Raw genomic sequence first — 26,572 nt, 5'->3', positions numbered from 1 at the left:
AGTCAAAAAACCACATAAGGTGTTCCAAGTGGCTTTTTCTTATATAGTATTTAATGTGACACAAGGAAAATCTGTTGATTAGTTGTTCCTATTTGTGTTGTTAAATGGTGTAGTAAAAGTTCATGATTTATGTTAAAATAAATTTTCTTGTATTTCAAAGTTCAAAAGTTTTTTCATTACCTCATATTGAAATCAAGGGCTGGAACTTAATTACAGGAAAGTCATTATGTGCTTTTTTTCTGTCACTTTCACCTTTAATGCACTATCACCTATATGATTTATACCTGTATAGGTCCATTTGGTGGAATGTATGAGATATTCTACCAAATATCTATACAGCATTCCACAAGAAAAGCTTGATTTTTCAACAATGGTCTTTGGTTCAACTTCCTCTCAAATGGCTCAAACAATTTATGGCAAACAAATATGGTATATGTTGCCTCTAAATACCTCTAGATTGAATATCCATTAAATGTTGGTTTTGTGAAAACTGATGGCTCATTATCTGACATCCCATGTAAAATGCCTATTCAAGTGTTAAAGTGTATATGAGTCCACAATCAAATCGTCAAAGAATAAATTCTAGGACACAACATGAATATTGAGAATTCACAGTTGAATACTGGAGTATCTGCCTTCTTTCATGTTAATGTCAATGCTAGAAGAAAAGAGGTTATCTAATTCCACCTTCCGATCAGATGATGTTTCTATTAAGCCCTATATTTTTTGGTTGGATCGGTTGATTCCTTCACCAAGGTGGCCATTAATGACGAAATACCGGCAACATCAATGGCACCAGTATAATCACCACTTAATTGTTCTAAAATTGGTGTCTCATCTGTTAATGTCAATATTCAATTGTTTTGTAATAAGCTGTTATGTAGAGGAATTGCATTCCCATGAAGAAACAGAATATCATTTTTTGTGAATGCTGACTTAAAATGAAGGTGGTGCCTTCTTTTTCAATTCTTGTGTGGTTGTGAATTTTTTTTAGATCGAAGTCTAAGGATGAGTGATTTATGTTCTTGTTATAAGAGGGTATTTTGATGACTTCTCTTATGTTTACTTATAATAAGCTTTGGAATGAGCCAGTATTTGAATGTGAAATTTCTTCTCCTGGTATTGCCAGTCTCTCTTACATAATTTAGAGTATATAAAGGCCACTCCTTGAATGTTTTCAGTATTTTTTAATAATTACTTAATTGATCTAATATTCAATTCTAACCTACCAGAGCTAATAATTATTTTTGTGATTTCAATGTGGATTTATCTCTTGCTTCATAAGAGCAACACGGCTTTTAATGTCCATTAAAAGCAACCATATTGTCTTCCCTGATTGGTTAGATTACATGGATGACTGAACACTCTGCCACCCTTCTCGGCAATATTCTTACTAATATGAATATCATATCTGTGCCATCTAGAGTTCTTAATGTTAACTTGTCAGGTCCACATTCTGTAGTTTTTAATTGCTTCTCTGATTTTAGTATTAACTCTTGAAAACGAGTCATGGTCTGAAGTTTTTAAATAAATCTATATTCAAGTTTTGATGGCTAATTTTAACTGTTTCTGCATTATTTTAATGCTCATTTTAAAGATATATTTGATGTTTTCAGGCTTAACTTTGAGGAAATCCATTGTCATTGAAGTAAAAAATACCATTGTATCTTTCCACTAAATTCAAAATTTAGTGGAGAGATGCATTGGGATTTTCTATTTTGGTTATTTTCAAACTTTTAGGGAGATTTAAATCCCCTGGATCAGTTGATGCACACTTCTTATCATCCCAATTACAAGATCTGGCCTATTCTTGCAAACTTGACAAGAGTCCTGAACTCAATACTCTTGACTTAAATAAGGCATATAAGATTACTATCATTTCTGCTAAGCATACTGTAAAAATCAACATATCTTTCATGCAACGTTAATTCTTAAGGTAAGAGGAAAATCATTAATAATAACAAAATTAATATCAAATCCCATTATTTTCATCTGAAGGATGAATCTGGGGATTTTTGTAACAAATTCTTCAGTTAATTTTTCATTTCAACCATTCTTTAAATTCTCCCTTGAATTTAAGGAATTCTCTTCCTTGCTCAAAACCACTTCCACCTCGTACCATTTTACTTAAACCCTCTTCTTCATCTATTTTTCCTTATCCCTGCTCTGAAGCTGAATTAGCCAACAATCTTGAAGTTGAGCTTCAAATTTTATGCGGGTTTAGATGAAATCCCTAATTTTTTATTGAATGATCATTTAATTCCAGTAAATCATCCCTTCTCTTTCTCATAAATTCATCACTTCAGAAGGTAATTTTCTCAGATTTATGGAAGAAAGCCAAGGCGATTCTACTTTATGAGAAAAAGTATTTATTGATGGAGTTCAATCATTTAGACCTATATCCATCACGTCTCAGTTTGGTAAATTGTTGGAACTGCTTTCTCGCCTTGATTGTGATAAATTCAAAAAAACTGCAGGAGACACCATGACAGTAACTTTTAATGGAGTCATCCACTTATGCAAATTACAATATGAAATTATTGAATTGAATGTGATTTCTTATTTTTTTCATACTCAAAAGGTACCCGGGTACAGTTAGTTTCCATGTGATTAATAAAATAATTAATGCTTTGGATAATAAAATGTAAGTTCTTGGCATCCTTAAGCCTTAAGTAATCAAGCAAAAAGCATTAAAAATAACGAAGATTATAATGCAAAAGTTCCTAACAAAAAGAGGCATTAAATTATTTCCAAGAATTCTTACATACAGAAATAATGAGCATTTCACAAAAACCTGATTTTAATGGCACCATATCGTTTGCTATATTCATAAGCATATTTGACTTTATTCCCTATTATTATAGTTATTAGGGGAGGTGACCAACAGCAGAGGTCATTAGCCCTTATTTCCACGCATGTTTTGCTTTATAATTTTTTTTTCCGTATGGTATTACTATCTGTCTGCGGACCAATTGAATGAATATTATTATTATACACATGCAAATTGCCCACATCAAATTACATATGCACTTGCTAAAGTGTATTGCCATAATGAAGGACATATTTATCATAGAAATCAGTTTATTGTCAACCAAGAAAATCTTCAATCCAGTATTATTCATGTAAAACTCTGCATTTTTCAAAAATAGAGTAAGTTTTCCTACAGTACAGAATTTAATAAATAAGACATCAATTCTAAGTAAAATCCTGAGAAAATCATTGAGAATAAATAAAAATTTCCTTACCTCTAAATTACTCAATTATTTTTTGAGCAAACTCTAAAGTACATAGCAACACAAACTATTCTTTATTACACGTAATTAGTAGGTATAAACAATCTTTCTCCTCTTCCAATAGTTTTTGTCCTTAAATGTGTCACTATAAATTAGTGTTTTATCATCTTCTGAATCAAGTTATCTAAATGGCAAGTGTATTTTAACGTAGATAGCTGATGATGGAGGATGTTTGATCTTCCACTGCCCTAAAAAGCCTTATCACAGCTCTTTTAAATTTGTCCTAAATGAACTTTGACTGTGTTTCTGACCTTATGTAAGTTAAGTTTAACATTTTTAATAATACCTAAACACAGTAACAGTTGAAAGACAAACAATAGTTCCTCAGAGATTCAATTTATGATGCATACATTAAATGAAATCACATGGATAAAAATTTCAATGAAGATGAGATAAAATCAATTATTAGTATGATATTGCAGTAAGTCCTTTGGTAGCAGTTAGGATCTATTGAACAGTATACAGTATGATTCTTATGACCCTAAAATCTGAAGTCATTATATTATCATTTCCTTAAAGAGACCACAATGAAATTATCGCAAAAATGGATTAGGCAAAAAAAGTACTAGCCAGCTCAACCAGCATCCATATTTAGTCTTAAAAAAAAAGGTATCAAAACTGTTTGTAGTATGATAGAATTACATGACATTTCTTTGCACATCACTGAAAACATGTATCAATGAGATTCACCAAAAAATGGATTTATCCTTAGAGATAAATATTTTTCAATGCGCTCTTCATTTATTTTGTGGCTCCAATTTCATCACATCGCTTTTTAGCAGCTTCAACAGCATCCATCAGTCCAGCCCTAGGCAAGAGAAATAAAAACAGAATGGCTCAGAAAGATACATAAATATTGTTATTGTTCACCACAATACATATTTGAAAATAATGAGCAATTTCATGAGACAGTTTGTATTGAGTTTAAACAGCTTTTGAGATATTCTATGATACTGCGGGAGATGCCCCAACAGTAACTTTTAATGGAGACATCTGCTAATAATCGTCATAACATGTTGTTCCTTGAAAGCCCATTAAATTTCAGAGTTCAACAGGATACCTTAAAATATAGATAGCTTTGCCATATTTTATTCATTCCAAATGGTACAAGATGAAAAGCTACAACCACTATAATTTCATATGTTAATATAGATTGGAGACAGTGAGTATCAGTATATGCTTTTTGAAAGGAATTCAAAAGCTCTCAATTGTGTGGCACAACCAGTTGTTTTCTAGGCATTAAAACTTTACAGGAAGGTGATGAATTATGCCTGACGAAGAAATAATAATCACACAGGAAAAATAAGCAAAACCCTAGGTATTCTAACTTTTAATCAAGCGGTACCTGTTCAAATTTTAACAACATTTCATACAGTACGTACTCTTCACTCTCATGATCAACAAATGACACTGGCATGTGATTTCACTTATTACATTTATTAACATCTTACATACTCCTTAAAATTCATGTCAAAAATAAGATGAGGAGTACTAGGACTAAAATTTCCATCTTGACATTCAATGAACGGGGTCCAAGAAATTGCAATTTGACCCCTCAATAAAATGGTCAAATGTATCCTACACCATCCCTTCTGTCTGAAAACAATACTGGGATTTCTGGAGAAATGATATTTGCCAAATGACAGCAATGCAGAGGGAAACCTGTACACAGCAATTGAAGGTAGTGTTTAAGCATCCTTAAATTCAGTACTAAATTTTTCTCATACACTAACTTCTGGTTTAATTTCTAGTTTCTTATGATATATGTGTTGGTATTGAAAAGGATTCGAAAAGATTTCAACAGTATTACAAGCAAAAATCTGACGATGTAACCCAGTGGGTAGTTTTCAGCTACTGACTAGCTACCTTTATCATTTCCCAACCTGTGTGCTTTTTTCCCAGAGTAACTACATGTGCCACAGGGCATTGAAATGGATATCACTTTACTGCACAATTTTCCTGCACCACAAGGCTTAGTATAGAGTGATATGTATGCATTCCTATCAAACCAGCCCTTGTTTAGTAAAAACTAAGATCATTGAGTCAATTTTAGAGGTCATCCCAGGGTAGCTCTATCCTTCCACTTCATGAATGTATTTCCTTCCTCTCATTTACAGAATTTTTGGCATGGGAGTAGTATCACATTAGGATTTTAATATTTACAAATGTTAAGTGTATGCCATGCTTCCTCCAACCCTATCGTTCAATACTATTGCCACCTGGCAATAGTTTTGACAGGCTGCCTCTCTTCTCTTATGCTACATGTTACTCCATAATAATTGCTCCAGTAATCCTCAATATCCCACCATATCACCTTGCACAGCCTTAAAAATTTCGTAGCAATGTTTGGATCGATTCAAAAGGGAACCAACCCTTCGGCGCGGCAATTTGTCACCATGGATGAGACATGGGTCCACCATAACATGCCAGAAACAAAAGAGCAGTCTAAGCAGTGGATGGCAGCGGGTGGTTCAGCACCAAAGAAAGCGAAGTCAATTGTATCTGCCAAAAAGGTCATGGCCAGTGTGTTTCAGGATGCGAAAGGGATCCTGTCAATTGATTAACTTGAAAAGGGCAGAACATATAAACCATAACCATAAACGCAGTAATCACCCTGAAGGTCAGTTTGGTCATCCCTAGAACTTCATTGATGCATTAACTAAATTGAGTAATTATGATTTGCCATGATTCAGCAGTCATATTTCTGTGTAAAATCTCAGAAAACAAAATTTGATACTGAAAATAAAATCTTCTTACCTGACCCCAGCTCTCTCCATTGCATGAATTCCTGCTATTGTGGTACCTCCAGGTGAGCAGACTTCATCTTTCAATTGGCCTGGATGGCGTCCAGTTTCCAAAACCATTTGTGCGGCACCCAACACAGTTTGAGCTGCAAACTTGGTAGCCATGTTTCGTGGAACACCCATTTTCACTCCTCCATCAGCGAGTGCTTCAATCACTAAATATATCTGTTAAATATATCAATAATTAAAATGCTGCTTTTACAAGCTGTTAGTAAATACTCGAATAAGATGTCTTATTCCATTATTTAATTACATCATGATAATAAAAAAACATTAATTTGCTACACTCCACTCCAATATATTGCTACTTCTAATCCTTATTAATTACCTTAACCAGTTTCAACACGATCACAACATCATCAAAAGAAATAATTGCTTTTGATAATGATGTGAAAATGTCTAAAATGATTAAGTTATTTTATTGGCATCGGTTTATTAAAAAAATAACATTGGCAACTATTCTCTTAACTCTGCCAATCATCATCATTACACCAGAGGCAGGAATGACTTCCATTATGGGAATAAAAGAAACTAAAGCATTGAAATTAGGACCCAATGAAATGGGCATCAGATTATATAACAAACTACCCAAAAGTATCAAGGATACAAAGGGAACTGCTACATGGAAGCACAAATTAAAAAGATATCTACAGCGCAATATGTTCTACTCAGTTGACGAATATCTCAACAATATTCCCAACCAGTAAGTTCATACTTTTAGTTTCTAGCGATGGTCATGGTCTGATTCACGTTAATGATCAATGATTTTTCTGAATTTGATATTTCATGTGCATGTTACAGCCAATGTTCATGGGCTTGTCCCAAACATTTATGTAACTATGAGCATCATTTCTTTTATGCATTTTAACTGAGCCTGTGTCTTAGCTCCTCTTTGACGTGCCTTATTTCATGTACGAGGGTCATCCGGAAAGTAGTACCCGTTCGTGAAATAAAGACACAAAAGTAAATATTAACAAACATAAAAAATTTTATTTGAAAGAGGATACTTTAAACTACTTCTCAACATAATCTCTAAGCAAATTAAGGCATTTGTCATAACGTGTGACAAGTTTCTGTATTCCTGCTGCATAGTCCTTCGCCGCCAGCTCATTGAGATACGCGAGGGACCCATCTTGCACAAATTTTTGCATAATGCAGATGGTGTTTAACAATTTCATGAACAATTGTTCGAGAAACATTGGGAAAATGCTCACAGATGTCATCAATTGTGACGCGCCGATCGTTCCTCACGAATTCGTCAACTGAGCTCACCAGTTGGTCTGTAATGACAGACGGTCTCCCCGAACGCTCATCGTCGTGTGTGTTCCCCCTCCCCATGTTGAAGTTGCGACACCACCGCCGAACAGACGACTCGTCCATTACATTGTCTCCATACACCTCCTTTAATTGGCGATGAATATCACATGGGCGAACGTTTCTTGCATTGAGGAATTTAATCACTGCCCTCACTTCACAACTGGCGGCGTTCTCAATTTTTTTAAACATTGTAAACAATCACAGAAACAACACAGGCAATGCTAGCGTCACGCAACTTGGCTCAGAGAAGGCAGACAAGCCACTGAAGCTATCTGACCTCGTCCAGCGGCTACTCGCGTCGTCAGCACTTCATGCGGCACGAACGGGTACTACTTTCCGGATGACCCTCGTACATACACCACCCACCTGGTATTTTTCTATTGTGATCTCTGGGCAAATAAAAAGTAATAATAATAATAAATAATAATTAAATGAGTATGGAAATTAAGGTTGTTCTATCATCATAAGTATATTCTATCAAGTCACAGTGCCTGTACAAATGTAGCAGTGTACAAAGAATTCAAAGCACCTCATTATTTGGTGTGAAGTAAAGCTTTATTCTTTCTTATCAAGGTAAATCTCATGATTCTGGTTTTCTCCTTCGTTCTTGATACACTTTCCCACTGATGATTGCAAAACAAAATCTACTCCAATGACATCAAAACTATATCATTGAATTTCCAATCCTTATCATCACATAGTTTCTCTCATCCTTCATGTATCTTATTAAGAATTTAATATATTGAATCAAACAAAAACAGAAAACAAATATTATTCATTTAAACATTTTAAAACAACTTTAAATAGTTTTGTCACTTTTAAAATACAGAGTATTACTTGTCTAATCCAAAAATTGTGACTTCTCCTTAAAACAAAATATTTATTATATGGAAGTATGAGAAGAGAAAAAATTTCTTTTAATTTTTTAAGTATTGGTTGAACTGTTACTTGTGCAACCAGAAGAATCTTTGAGTTATGATTGAAAGAATTTATTGCTTCTACCACACCCATTTTCTACCTAAAAGAAAAAATATTTGGTCTACATGCATAGGGCTAAGCTTTGATATTGAAATTGATATTGCTTTGGTCAATTCACGCTTCAGATTCTGATATAATGTCAGAACTCTCTGTAAGGGCGTCTCTTGGAAGTACTTCTACTATAAATATTCTTTGAAAAGTCTTTCCATTAATAACTTAGCCAATTGAACAATTTCATTCTTATCTGACAAGACAAAAATGCATCTTCTTCCACCTTACATACACAATAAACATTTCTCACCCACTTTGAGAGAGAAATAAGATTTCTAATTTTTAGCCAATTCAAATTTCTAACTTAATAAGTATTTGACTCATTGAATAAATTTGCTTCTATAAGCATAAACTTAAAAATGCCTTCATGAATAAAAATATTAGCTTCTCTATTTCTTATGGCTTCAACTGCTAAAATTACAGATAAGCGTTTAACATACATGTCAATATTTCATTTTACATATCTTCCCATGTGTTATTGGGTTTTAACTCTAGACAAACAGTTTCTTCAGAATTATGATCTTTAAAAATCTTACGATAACTTTCTCCAATGTGTTCTATTGAAAATCCAAAACAACTTTTATTTTGCTCCTTTCATCCTGGTTATTTCTTGCTGCAAAAGAGAATTTTTTGATGGGACTATTTAAATATTTTCATAACTCTTCAAGTGCTATTGATTGCCACAGAATGATTATCTTGCAAATTATACTGTTCAGGTCACACAAACTAACTTTAAATCACTGTTACATTTCTCACAAAATCTTTACTGAATTTGCTATAATTACAACAAGTCTGGTCATTTGATATCTGATGTTATGCGCATATGCCTGGTGGAATTAAGCATTGTAACACAATGAAACTTTAGATAGTGATGAATTCCAAAAATGTCTGAGAGATACATTGTGAGCAGTGAATTTATTTCCCATCATGAGTGTTTCTTGATTCATGGATGCATTTACCAACCACCTTTCTCTGGATTTGGCTATGAAAAAGCAAAACAAATGATATTCTACTAAATAAACTTCAATTCAAAAAACTTACATAGGCAGGCCCAGAACCAGCAAGAGCACCAACTGCATTTATCAAATTTTCAGGAACTTCCTCACATATACCACCAGCAGAGAGCATTTTATTAACAGTAAGCATGTCATTCGCAGTAGCTTTGGTACCTCCACAATACACTGAAAATAAGCCAGAGGGTAAAATTTAAAAATTTCTTCTGTCATCACAAAAGCTTAATGTACACCACCCCGTCAAAAATGTATCTACTGATGTGGCTTATTTTTTCACTAATAATACAGAATTACAATAAAGAGGTTAATATAAAGCATTATATCAAATTGTTGTTCACAGCAAATACTACCAGTGACTTTATCCAAAATACAAAAAAGTAGGGATCCATATATAAATATAGAGTAACAAAAAAAGAGATAAGTAACATGATAATTAGAATGTTTGGAGGTGCAGCCACCTTCTTCAGCATGAGAAAGTAGAGGATTGAGGAGGTAGTAGAGAGGAAGGCGGGAAAGGGAGTGGGGTAGAAGGGGGAAGGATTTTGTTGGACAGTTGGACAGTAAAAGGGGTGAGAGGGAAAAAAAGAGGAAAATGTGTTCTTTGAAAACATTGAGCTTTGGGTGCCAGTATGCTTCAAAAAGCCATATGCAGGCCTACTCACTGGTTTTACGCTTAATTGGAGAAATGGGGAATGTGGCAATTACTGAGACCATATAATTACTGTCAAATGAGGGATGCTTTGAAAAAAGGAGACAGCTTGAAGAGGAAGAAGATTTGCAGGGAGCATGGTGACTGCTATTTCAGATATCAAGTGTTATGGCTCATTTTACTTTGAAGAATGAAAAGCAGAGGACACATTGCAGCAGGAAGACAGCATTGTTGGAAGTGCAACAGGAGAAAGGAAGGGATGGTAAAGTTCATAACCTGGGGAGGAGGGACCAGATTTCACAGAGGTGTGGATTTTTCTAGCAGGAGAGATTTAGAGAAGCTTGGTGGATTTGAGTAGGCCAAAAAAATTGCCAGGACTTCTATACATGATGGAATGACATGAGGGGAAGATGTTAACCGAGGTCTTATGGTTTCTGAGGATAGAAAAAGGACCTTTTAGAATGGATTCAAGAGAATGTATTCAAAATCCCTGTGGGGAGAGGGAGTGGTGGAGATAAATGTATTGATGGAATAAGGATTATCAGAGATTCAGTGAACATGGATAGAAAGAGAGAATGGGAGTGAAAATTTGGTGTAGGAGGCCAGGCAACTGCTGTAATAAAGGTATGTGTTTGTTTGTAGTTTTGATGAGAACATAATTGTGAAATTCATTGTTATTGAAGATTTCCATATAAAAAAGTTATTCTAGAGAAAGAAATGGTAGGGGTGAAGGAGAGAGTAGTTGCTGAGGGCAGAGATGAAGTAGTTTAAGGATTCTGTTCCATGAAAATAGTTGGGAAAGATACACACACATACAAATGATTTTTCCTTCCTTTGACAAAAGAAGGTGGTTTTGGAATTAACATAAGAATAGAGGGCTGTAATAAACCAATCTTAGGATTTTTATTATTATTATTAAAAATACACATGTGCTGATAGACATTGTCAGGTGGTACACAAGTCCCAAATAATCGTAAAAGATAATTCATAAAACCAGACTTCAAAACACAAATCTCTTTAACAAAACAAGTGAATCCCCATCCCATTTACAACCATTAATCAGCAAGAAAAAAAAGATAAATTGAAAAAAAAAATTAAGCTATTACATATAATACAATACACCACACATCAATCAAATTATTACATATATGCCTTACATCTATTCTTAAAAGTATACACTCTGTCAGGAAAGGGCTCGAATATTTTTGCAGGTAAGGTGTTCTCAACAATTGTTCTATTTAGAAAAGAAATTTTTTTTTATTTTTTATGTGCCCGGCATTTTACCTTAAATTTGTGATCATTTCTGCCTAAAAAATTTGGGTTCCCCGCCTATTTCCTAAGATCTGCCCAAGCTTTCTCCACCTTCAGAATTCGGAACATTCCACAAAGTCTGCTTACTTTCCTACTGGTTTCTAGAGGTTCCCAGCCCAGCGTTTCTAGCATGTCAGACACACTCTCCATCCTCCTATGCTTCCCCAGTACATATCGGGCAGCCTTTCTTTGCACCTTTTCCAGTTTTTTAATATGACCTTCTTCATGAGGGTCCCATACAAGAGAAGCGTACTCTAAAATTGGTCTTACTAGGGTCTGATAAGCCTTCCCCTTGGTACTGATGACTGGTGATGATACATATGTATATTTTATACAAGTATATTTACACCCATACAGGTGCATTTGTACATGCACATACTCACATAAAAAGTTCACCAACACAAATATTTACTATTGTCATAGGCAAGACTGTCAAAATACACACAAAAAAGATGCTCACAATTTTTTTTTCAATATTCCAGCTGCACAGCCTTTTTTCTGCCATAATTGCAAAAACTAATTGCCTGACAGGACTTGAATAGTACGAGGGTGGTCCCATTAGTACCCAGCCTGACCCAGATATGGCGGTAGTTGATTGAAAAATATCACTGTTTTAGAAAGTACGCAATCTATAAAGCATATATTTTAAGCTTAGAGTTTGCTTGGTAGCCATCAATAGTGAACGTTTTCAGTGAATTTGTGAAAATGGAGAAAATTGTTCATCGTTATGTGATACAATACTTTTATTTGAAAGGCCTCAGCCCAATCAATATAAAAGCTGAACTGGATTGTACTCTGGGTGTGTCTGCTCCTTCATTTACAAAAGTAAAATATTGGGTAGCAGAGTTTAAACGAGGCCATACGAGCTGTGAAAATGAGCATCGCATTGGTCGACCAAATGAGGTGACGACTCCAGAAACTGAAGAAAATCCACAAAGTGATTCAGGATGATCGTCAACTGAAAGTGCGCAAGCTAGTAGACATAGTAGGAATTTCAAAAAGTGCGGTACATCGCATATTAACTGAAAATTTGAACATGAGAAAGCTGTGTGCTAGATGGGTGCCGCATTTGCCCACACTCGAGCAAAACCAGTGTTGTAAAGATTTTTCAATTGAGTGTTTAACAAAGTTTCACAGCAACAAAGCAGAATTTTTGTGCTGTTTCATAGCCGTGGATGAAACATGGGTCCATTACTTCACACTCTAGATAAAAGAACAATCAAAACAATGGATTCCAATGGGAGAACCAGCTCAAAAGTAGGCGAAGACCGTTTCATCTGCAGGCAAGGTCATGGCGTCGGTTTTTTGGCATGCACATGGGATAATTTTGATTGCCTATCTTAAAAAAGGAAAAACTATCAATGCCAAGTATTATGCAAAGTTACTGCAATGTTTAAGTGAAGAAATCAGGCAAAATCGGCTGCATTTGGCTAATAAGAAAGTGTTATTTCATCAAGACAATGCACCAGCTCACAAATCCGTTATTGTAATAGCCAAAATTCATGAATTGCAGTTTGAATTGCTACCCCATGCACTCTATTCACCAGATTTAGCCCCCTTGGATTATTTTCTGTTCACAAACTTGAAAAATGAATCAGTGGTCAAAGATTATCCAACCGTGAAGAAATGATGCCGGTAGTTAATGGCTATTTTGAGGAGCAAGACAGTTCTAATTACAAAAAGGATATCGAACATATTGAACATTGCTGGGAAAAGTGTATAGAGCTGAAAGGAGATTATGTTGACAAATAAATTCTTTTTTTCCAAAATTTTTGCGTTTACTTCGTTGGATCAGGTACTTCTGGGATTATCCTTGTATGTCATGAATTGTTTACCTCCTGACTAATTGCTATCCTCCAAAGAATCAAGTTGGTAAGAATAACGATATTGCTTAATTCCTAATATTCAACCCTCTTGAGAGATATTACAGATAAAAATTTCTCCAAAAATTTTTTCCAAAATTTTTGTGTTTTCTTTGTTGGACCGGGTACTTCTGGGACAACCCTTGTACCATTAGGCGAGTACAGGATTTTTAGAACATATGCCTAAGTTCTGTAACTGAATAATGTATGATATCAATGTGGTATGTAGTTCCAAATTTATGATTTTCCAGAATTTACATATAAGGCACATTTTCAATTTTTCTTGCACAAATATTAACAAAATGGATTGGAGATTATTATTGATTACCAATAAAAATCCATAAAAAATCATCATTTCTCATTATTTCAAAGAATTTTCATAAATAACATGGCCCCTCAGGACTAAGTAATTTCACTGACTTTTACCTTTTTGATTTTTCTAATAAGCAGTAACTCTAAGATAAATAATTTGCAATATAATTGTTGGTGTATGCACACTAATTTAAAAATTTAAACACTTCAGTCACTATGGATAAAATCTTCCTATTAACTCCCTAAAAATTTTAGCCATATATTAAATTAATTTACTCATATTTCAGGTTAAGTTTAATTTTTATATGTACACCATATATCAACCATATGTACAGGAAACGTTTTTAAATTCCTTTCAAAAGTCCTGAATAAATATTGTTCCAATTCACTGAGAATAAGCTTTAACACAATGCTATACGAACAGTTAGATTTATCCTTTAAAAAATGTATCTTCATTTCTAATTCCAATCTAAATGTAAGCAATAACTGCTCAAATTAAAGTTATATGATGATGAGTGGGCCTCTTCCATAATGCTCTACAACTGGTACCTATAATTACTAGTTGACTAATGGATATATTTATAACAATATTGTTTCTTCTAAGATAACTTTTGTCCATGCAAAATTTTTCCAAGTTAAATTTATTCTGGCTAAAATGTATCCATATATATGACAGCTGTCTTACAAGGAGATTGATAGAACATTGAACAATATAAATGAATAAATATCATCAACTCCAAACTTAGATATCCAGATTAACTACCTGAAATATTTCACAGGTTTCCTGGAAATTTTAGTAGTACCTACCTTAACACATTTATGTATACTGAACATGGATTTCTGAAATGTCTCATTTTAATCAGTTACAGTAGCAAACTTTGCAAAACTTTGTATTAATGGAATAAAAACATCACTGCATACATGGACATGAAAAGGGTGTTATTGCATCCCTCTAGCTTCTGGAATAAGTGCACATTTTTGGCATATGTATCTGCAATGATAAAGTTGCTATTTTTTAAGTGGTAATGAATATTCATTAGAATTCAATTAATAGCATATTCAATATCAACAAAAATATGGTTATGAAGTAGGAAGAAACTTCTTTCGGGGCATCCTATTTCGGGTACACCCTTTCCATGTAATTTTAATGGCAATCACAAATGCATTCCTTCATTTTAACTCATAATTGGAAAACTTAAATGGCATTCACTTTTTCCAAATACGAATTTCATTATCTTTGAACTGCAAGCCCCTTATGATGTTGGATATTTGTTATTCTGACCACTAAACGTGCATGTGTGTCCATTACTGTGGAGTCTGGAATTTATGCTATGCATGATGGAATATGGAGCTAAATAAAATCTCTAAAAATTTCAGTATTTACCTGAACAACCAAAACCAACTGTCACAGGGGTATTGGGCATTACACGGACAACACGAGGATGAAATCCAATATTTATAAGTTTCTGAAAAAAAAGGGATAAAAACACAAGAGTATTTTGTGTAGTACCCTGTAGAATGCAATATAAAATAGCACATAGAAATGTAAGATTATGCCATGCATGCAAGATTTAAAACTATATTTGAATTTTTTAACATATATTTTATGTGTTTTCTTTTAATATGCAAGAGTTTAGTTTACTTTGACTGAGTGAACAATACATATTATTATTAATAATGCCCTTTTCATTAATGTCACCAATATTTTATCTGAAGCCCTGTTTTCCAATTTTCAGATGAAAAATCATGATTTAAAAACCTGCCACAAACCATTGTTTAATTCAAAGAGGTGTGTAAATGGATTATAATCACTGTTGCACATTATTTTTTTCTGACAGTCAATCCCATATATTGCTGAGGTGATATCATGAGAAAACTAAAGAGTGTTGTTCTGCGGACTTGCAAAAAGAAAAAACTCTTCTTTTAGAAAGTAATATAGGAAATAATTTGTAATCGCTTTACTGAATTAATGCTTTGGACTGGTCATCCATGTTCCACTTCAAGATGTTTGATGACTCAAATGAGACTCCAGAACTCCACAAGTCCGCAATAGACAAGTGTGAGGCACGTACTGAGTAATCATCCTCTACTAAAAAATTCTTGAAATGCATTTTCAATTAACTTGGTACCCCCCATCAATTAGCATCATCTTTTCCAATCATTTTGCTCATGTTTCATCATTCTACAGGCTCCATCTTCTTCTTGCCACTTATTCATACTTGCTAAATTTCTGTCTGGTTGCAATGCCTTAATAAAAAGTTCTTCTGACATCTTTCCTCACTTAGCAAGATTTTGCCCTTCCAGAATCACCTTCTAAGGCTCCAACTCACCACTGCATTTCATGACATACTGTTAGCAGTTTGGTGGCATCAGGCACAGGGGAAACAAAGTTCAAATCAGCTAATAAAAATGCCCAGCATTTTAGTTTAGATTTTGTCCCAGATATTATAATAAACAATGGAAGAGAAGGATAAAAATATTACTGATCTAGGTACTCTAAGAATTTTCTGAGTGATTATACTTTAATTCACTTACTCCTCGGCAGTACAGTAATAAATTCCAAAGAAACTGTGGGAGATGCCGCAACAGTAACTTTAGAGTTATTGTTGCGGCATGAGAGGACACCTCGATAGCTGAATAGGCTAAAGCACTCGACCAGACATTGAGGGATCCAGGTTCGAATCCCAGTCAAGGCGAATGATTTTTACACTCTAAAATTGTTGCATTGAAGTGCAGCACTATTTTTCCATGGAAGATAACTTCTGACAGGCATATTCAGCAATGTCCCTTACACCCTAATGGCTCACCCTCACCTAACTATTCATCAATGAGGACGAGGGTGAGCTGCAGTGGGAGAATTGTGAATGACCTCTTTGATTTTTCAGAATACAGTTTCTTCCTCATTGATCCACTTGAATGGTCGGTCCTTTTTCAGTAGCCTTGTGAGTGGGGCTAACTTTTCTTGAAAGTGTGGTACAAAACTCCTGTACAACCCACGAAGTCCCACGAATAATCTGCAAAAATCTGATTTTATGAACAGCATACATAGGTTCATCCTTACCTACAACTCTCCTCATTCCTTTTGTTGACCACTTCCTCTACATATACATGGAAAAGCAAAAATTATAATGGACACCCATATGTTTACTTCCTGACTTACACTGCTCATTCCATCCATCCATCTGCCACACACACCAGGGCATTCTGAAACATGTGCGGGATTCAGATAAGATGCATATGCCTCAAGTCTACTCTAATTTTCTGTAATATGTGGATAGTATGAAAATTTTCCAACCAAACAAAGAAATGGGACATTTTTTCTTCAAATTTATTTTTCAACATGTCACCCTTAAAGTCAATACACTTTTCCCAGCGATGTTTTCAAGTTGCAGTTGGTGTATTTCTCCTCAAAATAGGCATTTTGTACATTATAACCTCCTTGTTCAATGAAATCTTTAAGGTTAGGAAACAGGAAAAACGTCACTGGGGGCCAGATCTGGTGAACATGGTCAGTGGTCAACCAATTCAAAGCACAATTGATGAATTTTAGCTATGGTGACCACCAAAGTATGAGAAGGTGTGTTGTCCTAATGGAAAAGCACCATTATCCCAAAAAACAGACGCCATCACCTTCCTGATCTATGGAACTGTCTTCACCTTTTTTTTGGGGCAGGGTCACCCTTTGCAGACCACTGTTTTGACTGTTCTTTCATCACAGAAGTGTAGTGGTGGATCCAAGTTTCATCTACATTTACGAATTGATGCAAAAAATCTGATTCTCTTCACTTAAACTGCTCCAACAGGGCCTTGGAAACATCAATTCGATTTCATTTTTGATCCAAATAGAGCAAACACTGAACCCAATGCACGGATACCTTACACACGTCCAATTCTTCAGTCAATATACGACAAATGCATTCTTTCAATATGTCCATAGCCTCTGCTATCTCTCTAACCTTACTTTGATGGTCGTCCAGTACCATTTGGTGAACCTTTTTGATGTTATCGATGGTAGTCGCAGCTTATGGCATCCTGATTTTTCATCATCGGCCATCGTGGCCTAACTTTAATTCAGCAGTAAAAATTTCCATGATCGTAAATGATGGTGCAGAGTCCCTATACAAAGCATCTAACTCATCTTTGATTAGCATAGACATATCAACTTTCAAAAACAAATATTTAATGACATCTCAAAACTCATTTTTTTTAATTTTCACAAAATTCCAAGTGAATGATTTTCAAACAACAAAAAGTCCAAAATGGCTAAAATTTTGGTGAGTACCTTTCAACACATGCACAAACACATTTCCTAACTTTTGCTGAAGAGTGCTTCCATCTTAGTGTTGAGGTCAGAAAGTCATGAGATCACCCACATACAGGTACATTCATTAATTCTATCCAATTCAGGGCCAAATGCCATTTTATAAACCATGAAGCAATCTCACAGAATAAAAACTACAAATGAAGAGAATATGTATTGAGAAAAGCCAAAATTTGTTACATCAACGGAGACTAAATGAGGACATAGAAATACCCCCTGAATGGAAATAAGGCAACAATTAAGCATGATCAAAATGTTCCAATAATATATAACTTTTTTATTATGAAAATCAGAACACACAGGGTCTACAAAAGAAACTTATTATTTCTATACATACAAAGTCACACTGGTGATAAAATTAAACTTTACCTGCTCAAGTTCACGGAGGGTAACACCTGCAATTACAGAAACAAAAAGCTTGGCTTCCGTCTTGCGAACTTGTTGAACATTTATAGAGCTGAGAGCAGAATCAAGAATGTGTGGTTTCACAGTGAGAAATATAATATCAGCAGCCTCCACCACTTTCCCTGCAAAATAAAACAATTAGGGCTGGACCAAAATCAGAGTACAAATGAAATAATATAATGATCCAGGACAGAAGAATACACAATGCTGGTCTGTACATAATAAATGTGTATAACTTTTTAATTGGTTTGAAATATGTTTGATGCAAGAAGAAATCTATTTTCCCAACCAGTCTGCAACACACTGTCAGACAGTAAGCAATTCAAATGCCTCCCTCAGTGATACCATGTAGATGAAAATGGACTCGTTGCCCACCCAACCTCCCGGGTCCAACCCCATGTATGACACTAAGAACCACTGACTTTCAATGTTCATTTCATTGAGGCAGGTAGATTCCTTGGCCACTGTAGAGGATGACTAGAGTCTGTCTTCGATATTGTTCTTTTGCATATAAAATGACAGCTTTAGGTAGAAAATTTACATACTGGAAAGAGTCAAAGCAAACTTTTCTTCCCAAACCACAAGGGCTGTCCTGTCTCCAGTCTAATACACCTATGACCCAGCCAATAGTCTTTTTCTGCCTTTAAACCCTGGCTAACACCTTGCCCTCCTCTTACTGCTATCTGATCTTCTCAACTCCACAGATCCTTCTAACAAAAGCAATCACTTTACAAATTGCTCCTGAGAACATTCCATCACTCTACAAGGATATACAATATGATTTTGTGATTCAAATTGACCATTAACTTTTGTCAGCAAGGGGTTTGGTGTGTAACTCATATATTGACTACTATCTACTTCTATCTTATGAATTGCAGTAATATATATAGAATGAATGGTCCTTTTAGCATTCTAATGGCTACATGATGCCCTGCAAACCACCATTAAGATGAGCAGTATGGGATACTTATGGCAGTATGTGGATACTTATGTATCCACACTAGTCATGAACAGTACACATCTCAGTTCAATTCATGTAAATGTTCAGAACATAATTGTATGTTTCAGGGACTTTCTAACAGCAGTTTGCCTCTTCAACCATATCACTATGGCTACAGTTCTGTTTTGTATGCCAATTAATTTGAAAAATTGCCAAGTGGATTTGAAAAAAAAGTGGATTTAAGTTATTGACATACATATGCTATTAAAGAAAATCTGAATGAATATAGGGAAATGCTATTTTTTTACATTCTTTTCTTCATTAATACAACAAACAAAAGAAGACATCCTTTACTTTTCCTCATATGTCTCCTGAATTTTAATATTTATTTCACAATTGTTAATCATCAATTTTAATCAACATAACAGTAGATTGCTATCATAGAGTGCAAGTAAAAACTATCTTTCTCTTTGATCTTCTGTGACCCCTACGTAGAATTTTTACAACAACAATAAATAAAAGGTCTCTGGTGTGAGTTTTAATATATAAATTTTATTAAATAAACCCCAGGTTTCAAAGCATTACTGAAACCATTAAACTAACCTTATTAAACATGACATGGGCTTCAATTGAACATACTCTCAGGGCACTATAACTTTTAAACATATGCATAACACTTTTGTGAATGACTTAATTATTTATACTATAAAAGGGTCTCCAATTATGAAACTAATAATTGAAGGAGGTATGTGCAACAAAATGATGCATTGTGTATTAATAATGGTGCTACTATGATAATTGAATGAAAAGAATTAATAATGGTTATATTTTATATTTTAATGGATGCCTGAATACATTAATTATTGTAATTCATCAATGGGCTTATCCTCTTTTCTGCAAAAATGTTTGCATGGCCTACTGGTGAATTAAATTATGTTTTCTATGATATGTAATGTCAATCCCAAGATCATGTTTAATAAAATTTCTGCTGGTATAACTTAGTCAATTTACATTCTTTATAATAAATAAATACACAGGAAACATTTTTCATTACAGAAATAATGTTTTTTTTTTAATCTCAGCAATAGATCAGCACACTGCATTCCCAAATAAAATATTCCTTCTCACCATTATCATGAGTTGTTTCAGCTCCCATTTTTTTCCAAGTTGCAAAGGTTCTTGTAGTTGGGGAAGAGATCATAATATTTTCAGAAGGTACAATTCCTAGAGGGTAGAATTTGATTTTAGACAATGAAAAAAATGAATTGAAATGACAAACAATTTCAATATCTTGACAAATAATTAAAATTGACTCCCTCTTATCCAGTCACTTTAGGCCTGGACTCTGGGGTAAACAAATAAACAGCTAAGTAATCAGAAACATTCAAAATAAGATTTCAGAGCTATAAATTTAATGCAAAATATTTATAGCAATTGGTTATCTTTATTATTATAATACAAAGGAAAATTAATTGCTGTCTTTTCATTGAAAATATCTAAATCTCTGTATCTTTACTTTCGAAATGGTACTCCCATCTAATTGGAATGATTTACCCTAAGGAGAAAATGGGAGCACATCGAGCATTGACCAGTTAAAGGGAATCCAGATAAAAGGGATTCTGTAAAAAAATGCTTCCGTATGGTATAAAAAACCATTCCATGTGAACTCCCTAACTTCCTCAGCTATCATCTAGTGAAATTTATATTTATAAGAGGGATTGGGGTGGTGCCATGGCTAATACCAAGAGGGCCCGGGTTCAACTGCTGGAGACGGCAGATATTTCCAGTGATATCCCCATCCCTACTTGAGGTGCTTTGTGGGGATCACTTTTAAGTGACTATGCTGCCTGTTGGATGGGACTCTAAGCTCTGGATCCCTTGGTGCCTTATGCTAATAGTAGGTTAATGCCGACACCGGGTTTCTCTCCACCCTTCCTCAATTTCCATCCATCCCCAATGGCGCAAGTGAGGTCAGCTGTCAGTTGCCCTCCATAAAGCTACTACTACTACTTGTATTTACAAAGATTCATATCACAAGTTTGAGGAGCAGTAGAAACCTCTTTAAACAGGTCATGATATATAGTGTCAGGTAGTATCTTTTCTATGGTGCTAGTAGTCTGTTTCACACACTCAAACTGGAACCCATAACATGCTTTGATACACGGATGATAGCAGATGCTTTGCCCATATTTCATGTCCAATTAAACTTTTCTCGATTATATTTGGTTAACCAAAGAAGTCAATAACCAATAGCAAGAAATAATGAGCTCTATGGCCTCTCAGTTAAAATAAGAGGGGGGGGGGAAGAAACTCCAATGGCCGTAATAATTAGTCGCAACTCTCGTCAGACCATTGTTGGTTTAACGGGTTCACTAATTCGATTGATCCCCTAGCTCCCACAGGTACTATATATATTTGAAGTTTGTCTCCGTTTGTTTACTTTCAACCTTGTGTTGGAGGTGCTTTCCCTTCCGTTCACTGAAGAGGGCCACTTTGTGGTCGAAACACGCATGTTCGTTGCATATCCTCGTTTGCGCTCTATACCTATGTCCAGATTCTCCCAGAAGCTGGGCCCTTTTGAGTGTGTGTTTCTTGAGTGCTTGTGTGTGTGATTGGTCTGTGCCAGTCACAAAGAGTGTGCTAGAGAATATCCTGGAATCTTTAATGGGGTCTTCTCTACAGCCTCGTGAAGGATTCCATCTCCACCCAAAATTCTTTAAAGGGGTCTCACAGCCTCGTGAAGGATCTCAGTCAGGATAGTGTGCGTGTGGCTGTGTGTTGGTCCCTGACGCGGATTAATTCCCCGTAAACCACCATAGAGGGTATTCTGGTCGAGAGGTTGTGGTTGGTCCCTGACGTGGTCCCTGTTAAACCAATAACCAATGTCTTCAAAGTGACATTTATCCCAGAAATTTCCATTGGTGACAATGCATTATGTTTTACTTCATTGCATTATTGTAAAATATGGCAAATAAGAATACTCAAAGATCTCTTCTGAAACAAAATTTTTACAGATATGGTCTCCTTGCCATATGTCCTCAATATACCTGCGTACCATGTATTTCCAAATGATTTCATGTTGATTTTAACTTTCATCTTGCATTTCTAAATCTGACTAGGTGCAAGCTATGCCCTGCTGATCTCTCTTGGCTACCGGTAGTACAATGCATTGGTTTTTATTTGCTTCTCTCACTTATGGAATTATTTCTCTAACCCAGAGCAATTTTACATGGTATATGTGCTGAAAGTATCGCGTATGTTCTGCCCTGTACATTGAGCATAAAATATGTCCCAATGTCATATATTCCATCAATACTGAATTCTTGATGGCTTTGTTTGATCTGCATGATCTTGGTCTCAAGTTTACTGGCTCATTGCTGCATTATCTTCCCAACTTATACCATTTAGACAGGATATCAACATTTCAGCTGGAACATAATCCACACAGTTGAACATCCAAAGGTTGGTAGTATTTGTTAGTGTGCCATTTGAGAAGCCATTCATTAGAGAGTGGGGTTTTTCTCTCGGGGAAACATTCCTGTATATTTTTCTTCCTGCATTCCGAGTCATTCAAGGTCATGGTTACAAGATTCTTCGGTAACATATCCTGTAACTTGTAATATGAAGAATATGCACTGGGAAAGTAAAATACTTAGGACCACAAAAGATAATGTCTAATTCAAATGAAAATAAGGCAACCCGATTCCAGAATTACCAAAGAAATGGATCCCAAGAACCCAAAGCACGCAATAGCCAACAACTTATAAAAATCCATCACTGAATATCATCTCTAAAATGCATCTTCATTCTCAGTTTGGCAAACTGTTTAAACTGAAATACAGACTCCTAAAATTAACCCCCACTCTATTTTCCATATTCAGTTAAATCCATAATTTCAAATCCTTCTCTCACCTTGCCCTTGCTGATTTTCCTACACACACATTCTTCTTCTCCCATGCTCTCATTTATTTTCATCCACTGACTGTAGTCGATTACAATAACTGTTATGCTCCCACCTTAAGCTACCTCAACAACCACTTTCGGTCAACTTTCATTTAGCATCAAAATATTCTGATGTCATATTGATGCTCTTCAAAATTCAGCATCTCCACAATCATCTTTAAAAGTAGAACATCGGCAGTGGCAAGACTATCATCTGAAATTGGAAAAATAACCTTAGCAACAACCTACAGCTAATATGGTTCATTCCAACTACCCTAGTCCCCTGCTGTGCGTCCAGCGATTAGGCATGAGCCAGACAAAGCGACAACTATACAAGCTGGTATCTAAGACTGTTACATCCAAACACACCATAGATCCCTACCGTTCTTCACCCGACGAAATTGAAAAACCGACGAAATTGAAAAACCAAAAGGAAATTAAATTCAAATAAGCAACTGAAACAATACACCGTGCCTAACCATGATTAGCACCTGTCTTTAACACAAACAGTTATTCCTCCTTGCACCTCTAACCTATACCTTCCATGCAAATCCGTGATTTTCCAGTTCGCTCGCCTAGGACATCAGGTAGTTAGTATCGTGAAATGGCAGTAGTTTTACCTTCCTACTATGATTTATTTTATCCTTTCCCTCATTCTTAACCCTATTCCTTTCATCCTAAAGCGGCATATCTCTTCATATGTAATCACAATTGTTGCCACTCAGCTGTTTTTCTAACAATAATACCCTTTCCTGCTTTTGCATAATCCTCCAACATTCCAAGTGCAAAACGACAAAAAACGTCAATACTGTGCCTATTTCTTCGCATATATCAAATTACACGAGCAAAATTTAGCTAATTTTCCCGCAATGCCTTTCGAATTCCCATCGCCACAATTGCAAATATCTTTAATTAATTAATTTGATATTTTCAAAGCCGGCTTCCATCTATATGCAAAATTGAATTCAGTCAACGTCAGCTGAAATAAAAGTATGGAATAAGTACCTGTTTTTAATAAACTTTGAGCAATAGCCTGGGCCATATTTCCTCCACCAATAAATCCAATTTTACTCGTGATTTCAAGATCCATGGCTTCAAAACACTAGACAACAACTCCACGCTTCCTTAATACAAATTGAATGAGACAACAAGTTACAGACTACCGAAAAGGGAATTTCGTTCCTCTTTTTGACAGGTCCGTCAAACATTTACCATAAGATACGAAATTAGACGGGTTTTCAAGACATTTTTTGTCGTTGATTTCAGCACCACACGTGCTAGCCATATATAACTATAACAACCCATGGCTGTTTTAATGTACCAGTTACCAAATGGTATGCCAGAACAGACCATCGCAACTAAATTTAGTTTTATATATTGCCCATTTGGAAACATTGTCGGGCGTTTCAACTGACACTAGGCAATGAGAGGAGGCTAAGAAGTAGACAAGAATAAATTATGTGCGTTCATAGCTGAAATGAAATGTTGTTAATTTAGTGAAAATATTTATACGTCAATTTCGCGAAAATGTGAACTTGCCCTGCCATCTATACCAAATAACAGTCTACTACTTAAACTTAAATGCCGCAATTGATTAAAGATTATGTTAAGTGGCTAACATTTGCTGTGATGCTTGTAATAAATAAGTGGAAACAGAAATTAGCTTTTAAGGTACCCGTAACTGAATATATGAAACTGAAGTTTCATATATTTACCCGTCGTCCTTAATGTACGGATAATCTTAATCTTTTAATGTTGTTGACACTGTTCTCCTAAAACTTACACCTACGATACTTTCATGGTGTAAAATCATTGTTATACCATGTAAACGCTGGCTTAGGAAATGTATTGCACACTTTCTCCATTCTAATAGCTTGCATTCTCCTCTGAAATAGCAGTCATTTTAACTCGCCCATTCATGAGTGTATGAATGATGGATATATATTGTATATCCATGACTGAATTCATCAACACACATCAATTGATAAGTAGCAAGTATACATTACGTTTCTGGCGTTAGACCATTTTTAAAATCCAATTAACATAAATGCCAATTAATTTTTCATAATATAGTAATTTCCTAAAAAGTGTCTAAATCAAGTTGATGGAGAACATGGATGATAAATCCAAAGCCATTCGTCTGTGAACACAGTACATGACTTCACATGTGGATCATTATTATTGTCACTAATCAACCAGTTAAGGCATATTTTGGATGCACATAAGCCACCAAATAATACAATGACAATTCCCTTGTGTATCCTAACAAAACACAACCTGACATTGCACACTATAAGAAGATCCTATTCTATTCCACATCCATGCTTCCTTCCTTCATTCATTCATCCAACATCCATATCCTACTAATACCCCTTTCTTGCTTGCCTAGCATTCTCCCCTTTATCACAATCTTCAACATCCCATTGCTATTCAAAATGCTCTGAATCCATCTTTCCAGCCTCCTTTGAATCCGCCCAACAATCATCTCTCCTCCCCACCAGGTCTAGCACTTCTTCATTTGTTTTCCTCTCAGTCCACTTCAGTTTTTCCATCCCACATTTCGAAAGTCTTGAACCTATGCCGCTCATCCTGCTCCAATGACCATGTTTCTGCTCCATGCAAAACCAACATATCAAAATTGAACAATGCTTTTCTTAAAATCCTCGCTCAATGTCTCTTTATTTCTTTTTTCTCCTCATGAAAGCTTTTTGCTTAATGCAGTCCTTTGTCTTATGTCCCTTCTACTTTGACAATTTTGGTCCAAAACACTTCCAAGATAGGTAAACTGTTCCAACTGCTCTTCTTTTTGACATTGTATTTTAGAACTTAATTTGCATGCCTCTTTCTCTAAAACTGCATAAACTTTGCTTTGTTTGAAATTATTCCCATCCCATAACTCTCACATTGGTTTTATAATGTCTTCATCAATGCTTGCAACCCCTTGGCTGACTGACAAACCAAAGCTTTATCATCTGCAAACCTAATTGATTTTCAGAATTACCCAATGGCTTTCATTCCTATCTCTAATTCTTCCCTTGCCTCTTTAGCCATTTCCTTCACATACCTGTATATGTTGAACAGCACAGGTAATGATAGACACCCATCTTACTCCTCTTCCTAACACTCTCCATCCAGAATCTTTGTCCACCAGTTACACCTCAGCAGTCTGAGGCTCATATATGAAAATACATCAAATATCCATATGAGAATATCCATGCTTGGTTAATGTAGGACAATTTGATATCCATAGTGTGTAATATGTATATTCAGAGGATAGCTTGGGTATTTACAATGAACGAACTTTTGTGGTGTGGCCTGGATCTGAAGATTTAAATTAATGGCAAGTGTTGGGTAAACTAGGTAGAATGAGGAAA

At 35.2% G+C, this 26,572-nt stretch overlaps 1 protein-coding gene across 3 annotated transcripts; it reads right to left on the bottom strand.

The window, feature by feature from the left end:
- Window positions 1–3,069: 3,069 nt before the first annotated feature.
- On the bottom strand, window positions 3,070–24,435 carry LOC139696320 (pyrroline-5-carboxylate reductase 1, mitochondrial-like). Of its 3 annotated transcripts, none has more exons than XM_071595032.1 (7): window positions 24,204–24,435; window positions 20,385–20,480; window positions 18,281–18,438; window positions 14,975–15,056; window positions 9,485–9,624; window positions 6,051–6,262; window positions 3,070–4,101 (listed from the first exon to the last, which is right to left on the bottom strand). In XM_071595032.1, the coding sequence occupies exons 1-7, from the start codon at window positions 24,286–24,288 to the stop codon at window positions 4,035–4,037; spliced, it is 840 nt and encodes a 279-aa protein (XP_071451133.1). In that variant the 5' UTR covers window positions 24,289–24,435; the 3' UTR covers window positions 3,070–4,034. The 3 variants fall into 3 exon arrangements, with proteins under 3 accessions (XP_071451133.1, XP_071451134.1, XP_071451135.1); XM_071595033.1 differs by lacking the exon at window positions 24,204–24,435 and adding an exon at window positions 23,738–23,756; XM_071595034.1 differs by lacking the exon at window positions 24,204–24,435 and adding an exon at window positions 23,169–23,260.
- Window positions 24,436–26,572: the final 2,137 nt, after the last annotated feature.

This window comes from Hetaerina americana, unplaced genomic scaffold (assembly GCF_022747635.1).
Source record: "Hetaerina americana unplaced genomic scaffold, ioHetAmer1.1.p SCAF_7, whole genome shotgun sequence".
NCBI classification, from domain to species: domain Eukaryota; kingdom Metazoa; phylum Arthropoda; class Insecta; order Odonata; family Calopterygidae; genus Hetaerina; species Hetaerina americana.
The sequence above is the reverse complement of the archived record's forward strand: the minus strand, read 5'-3'. Positions and strand labels throughout refer to the sequence as shown.

Coding starts and splice junctions, on each gene's coding strand:
- LOC139696320 (XM_071595032.1), bottom strand. CDS start 24,288: ATGGATCTTGAAATCACGAGTAAAATTGGATTTATTGGTGGAGGAAAT. Junction 20,481..24,203: donor TCAAAGTTTATTAAAAACAG/GTACTTATTCCA, acceptor TCTACCCTCTAG/GAATTGTACCTTCTGAAAAT. Junction 6,263..9,484: donor CTGGTTCTGGGCCTGCCTAT/GTAAGTTTTTTG, acceptor TATATTTAACAG/ATATATTTAGTGATTGAAGC.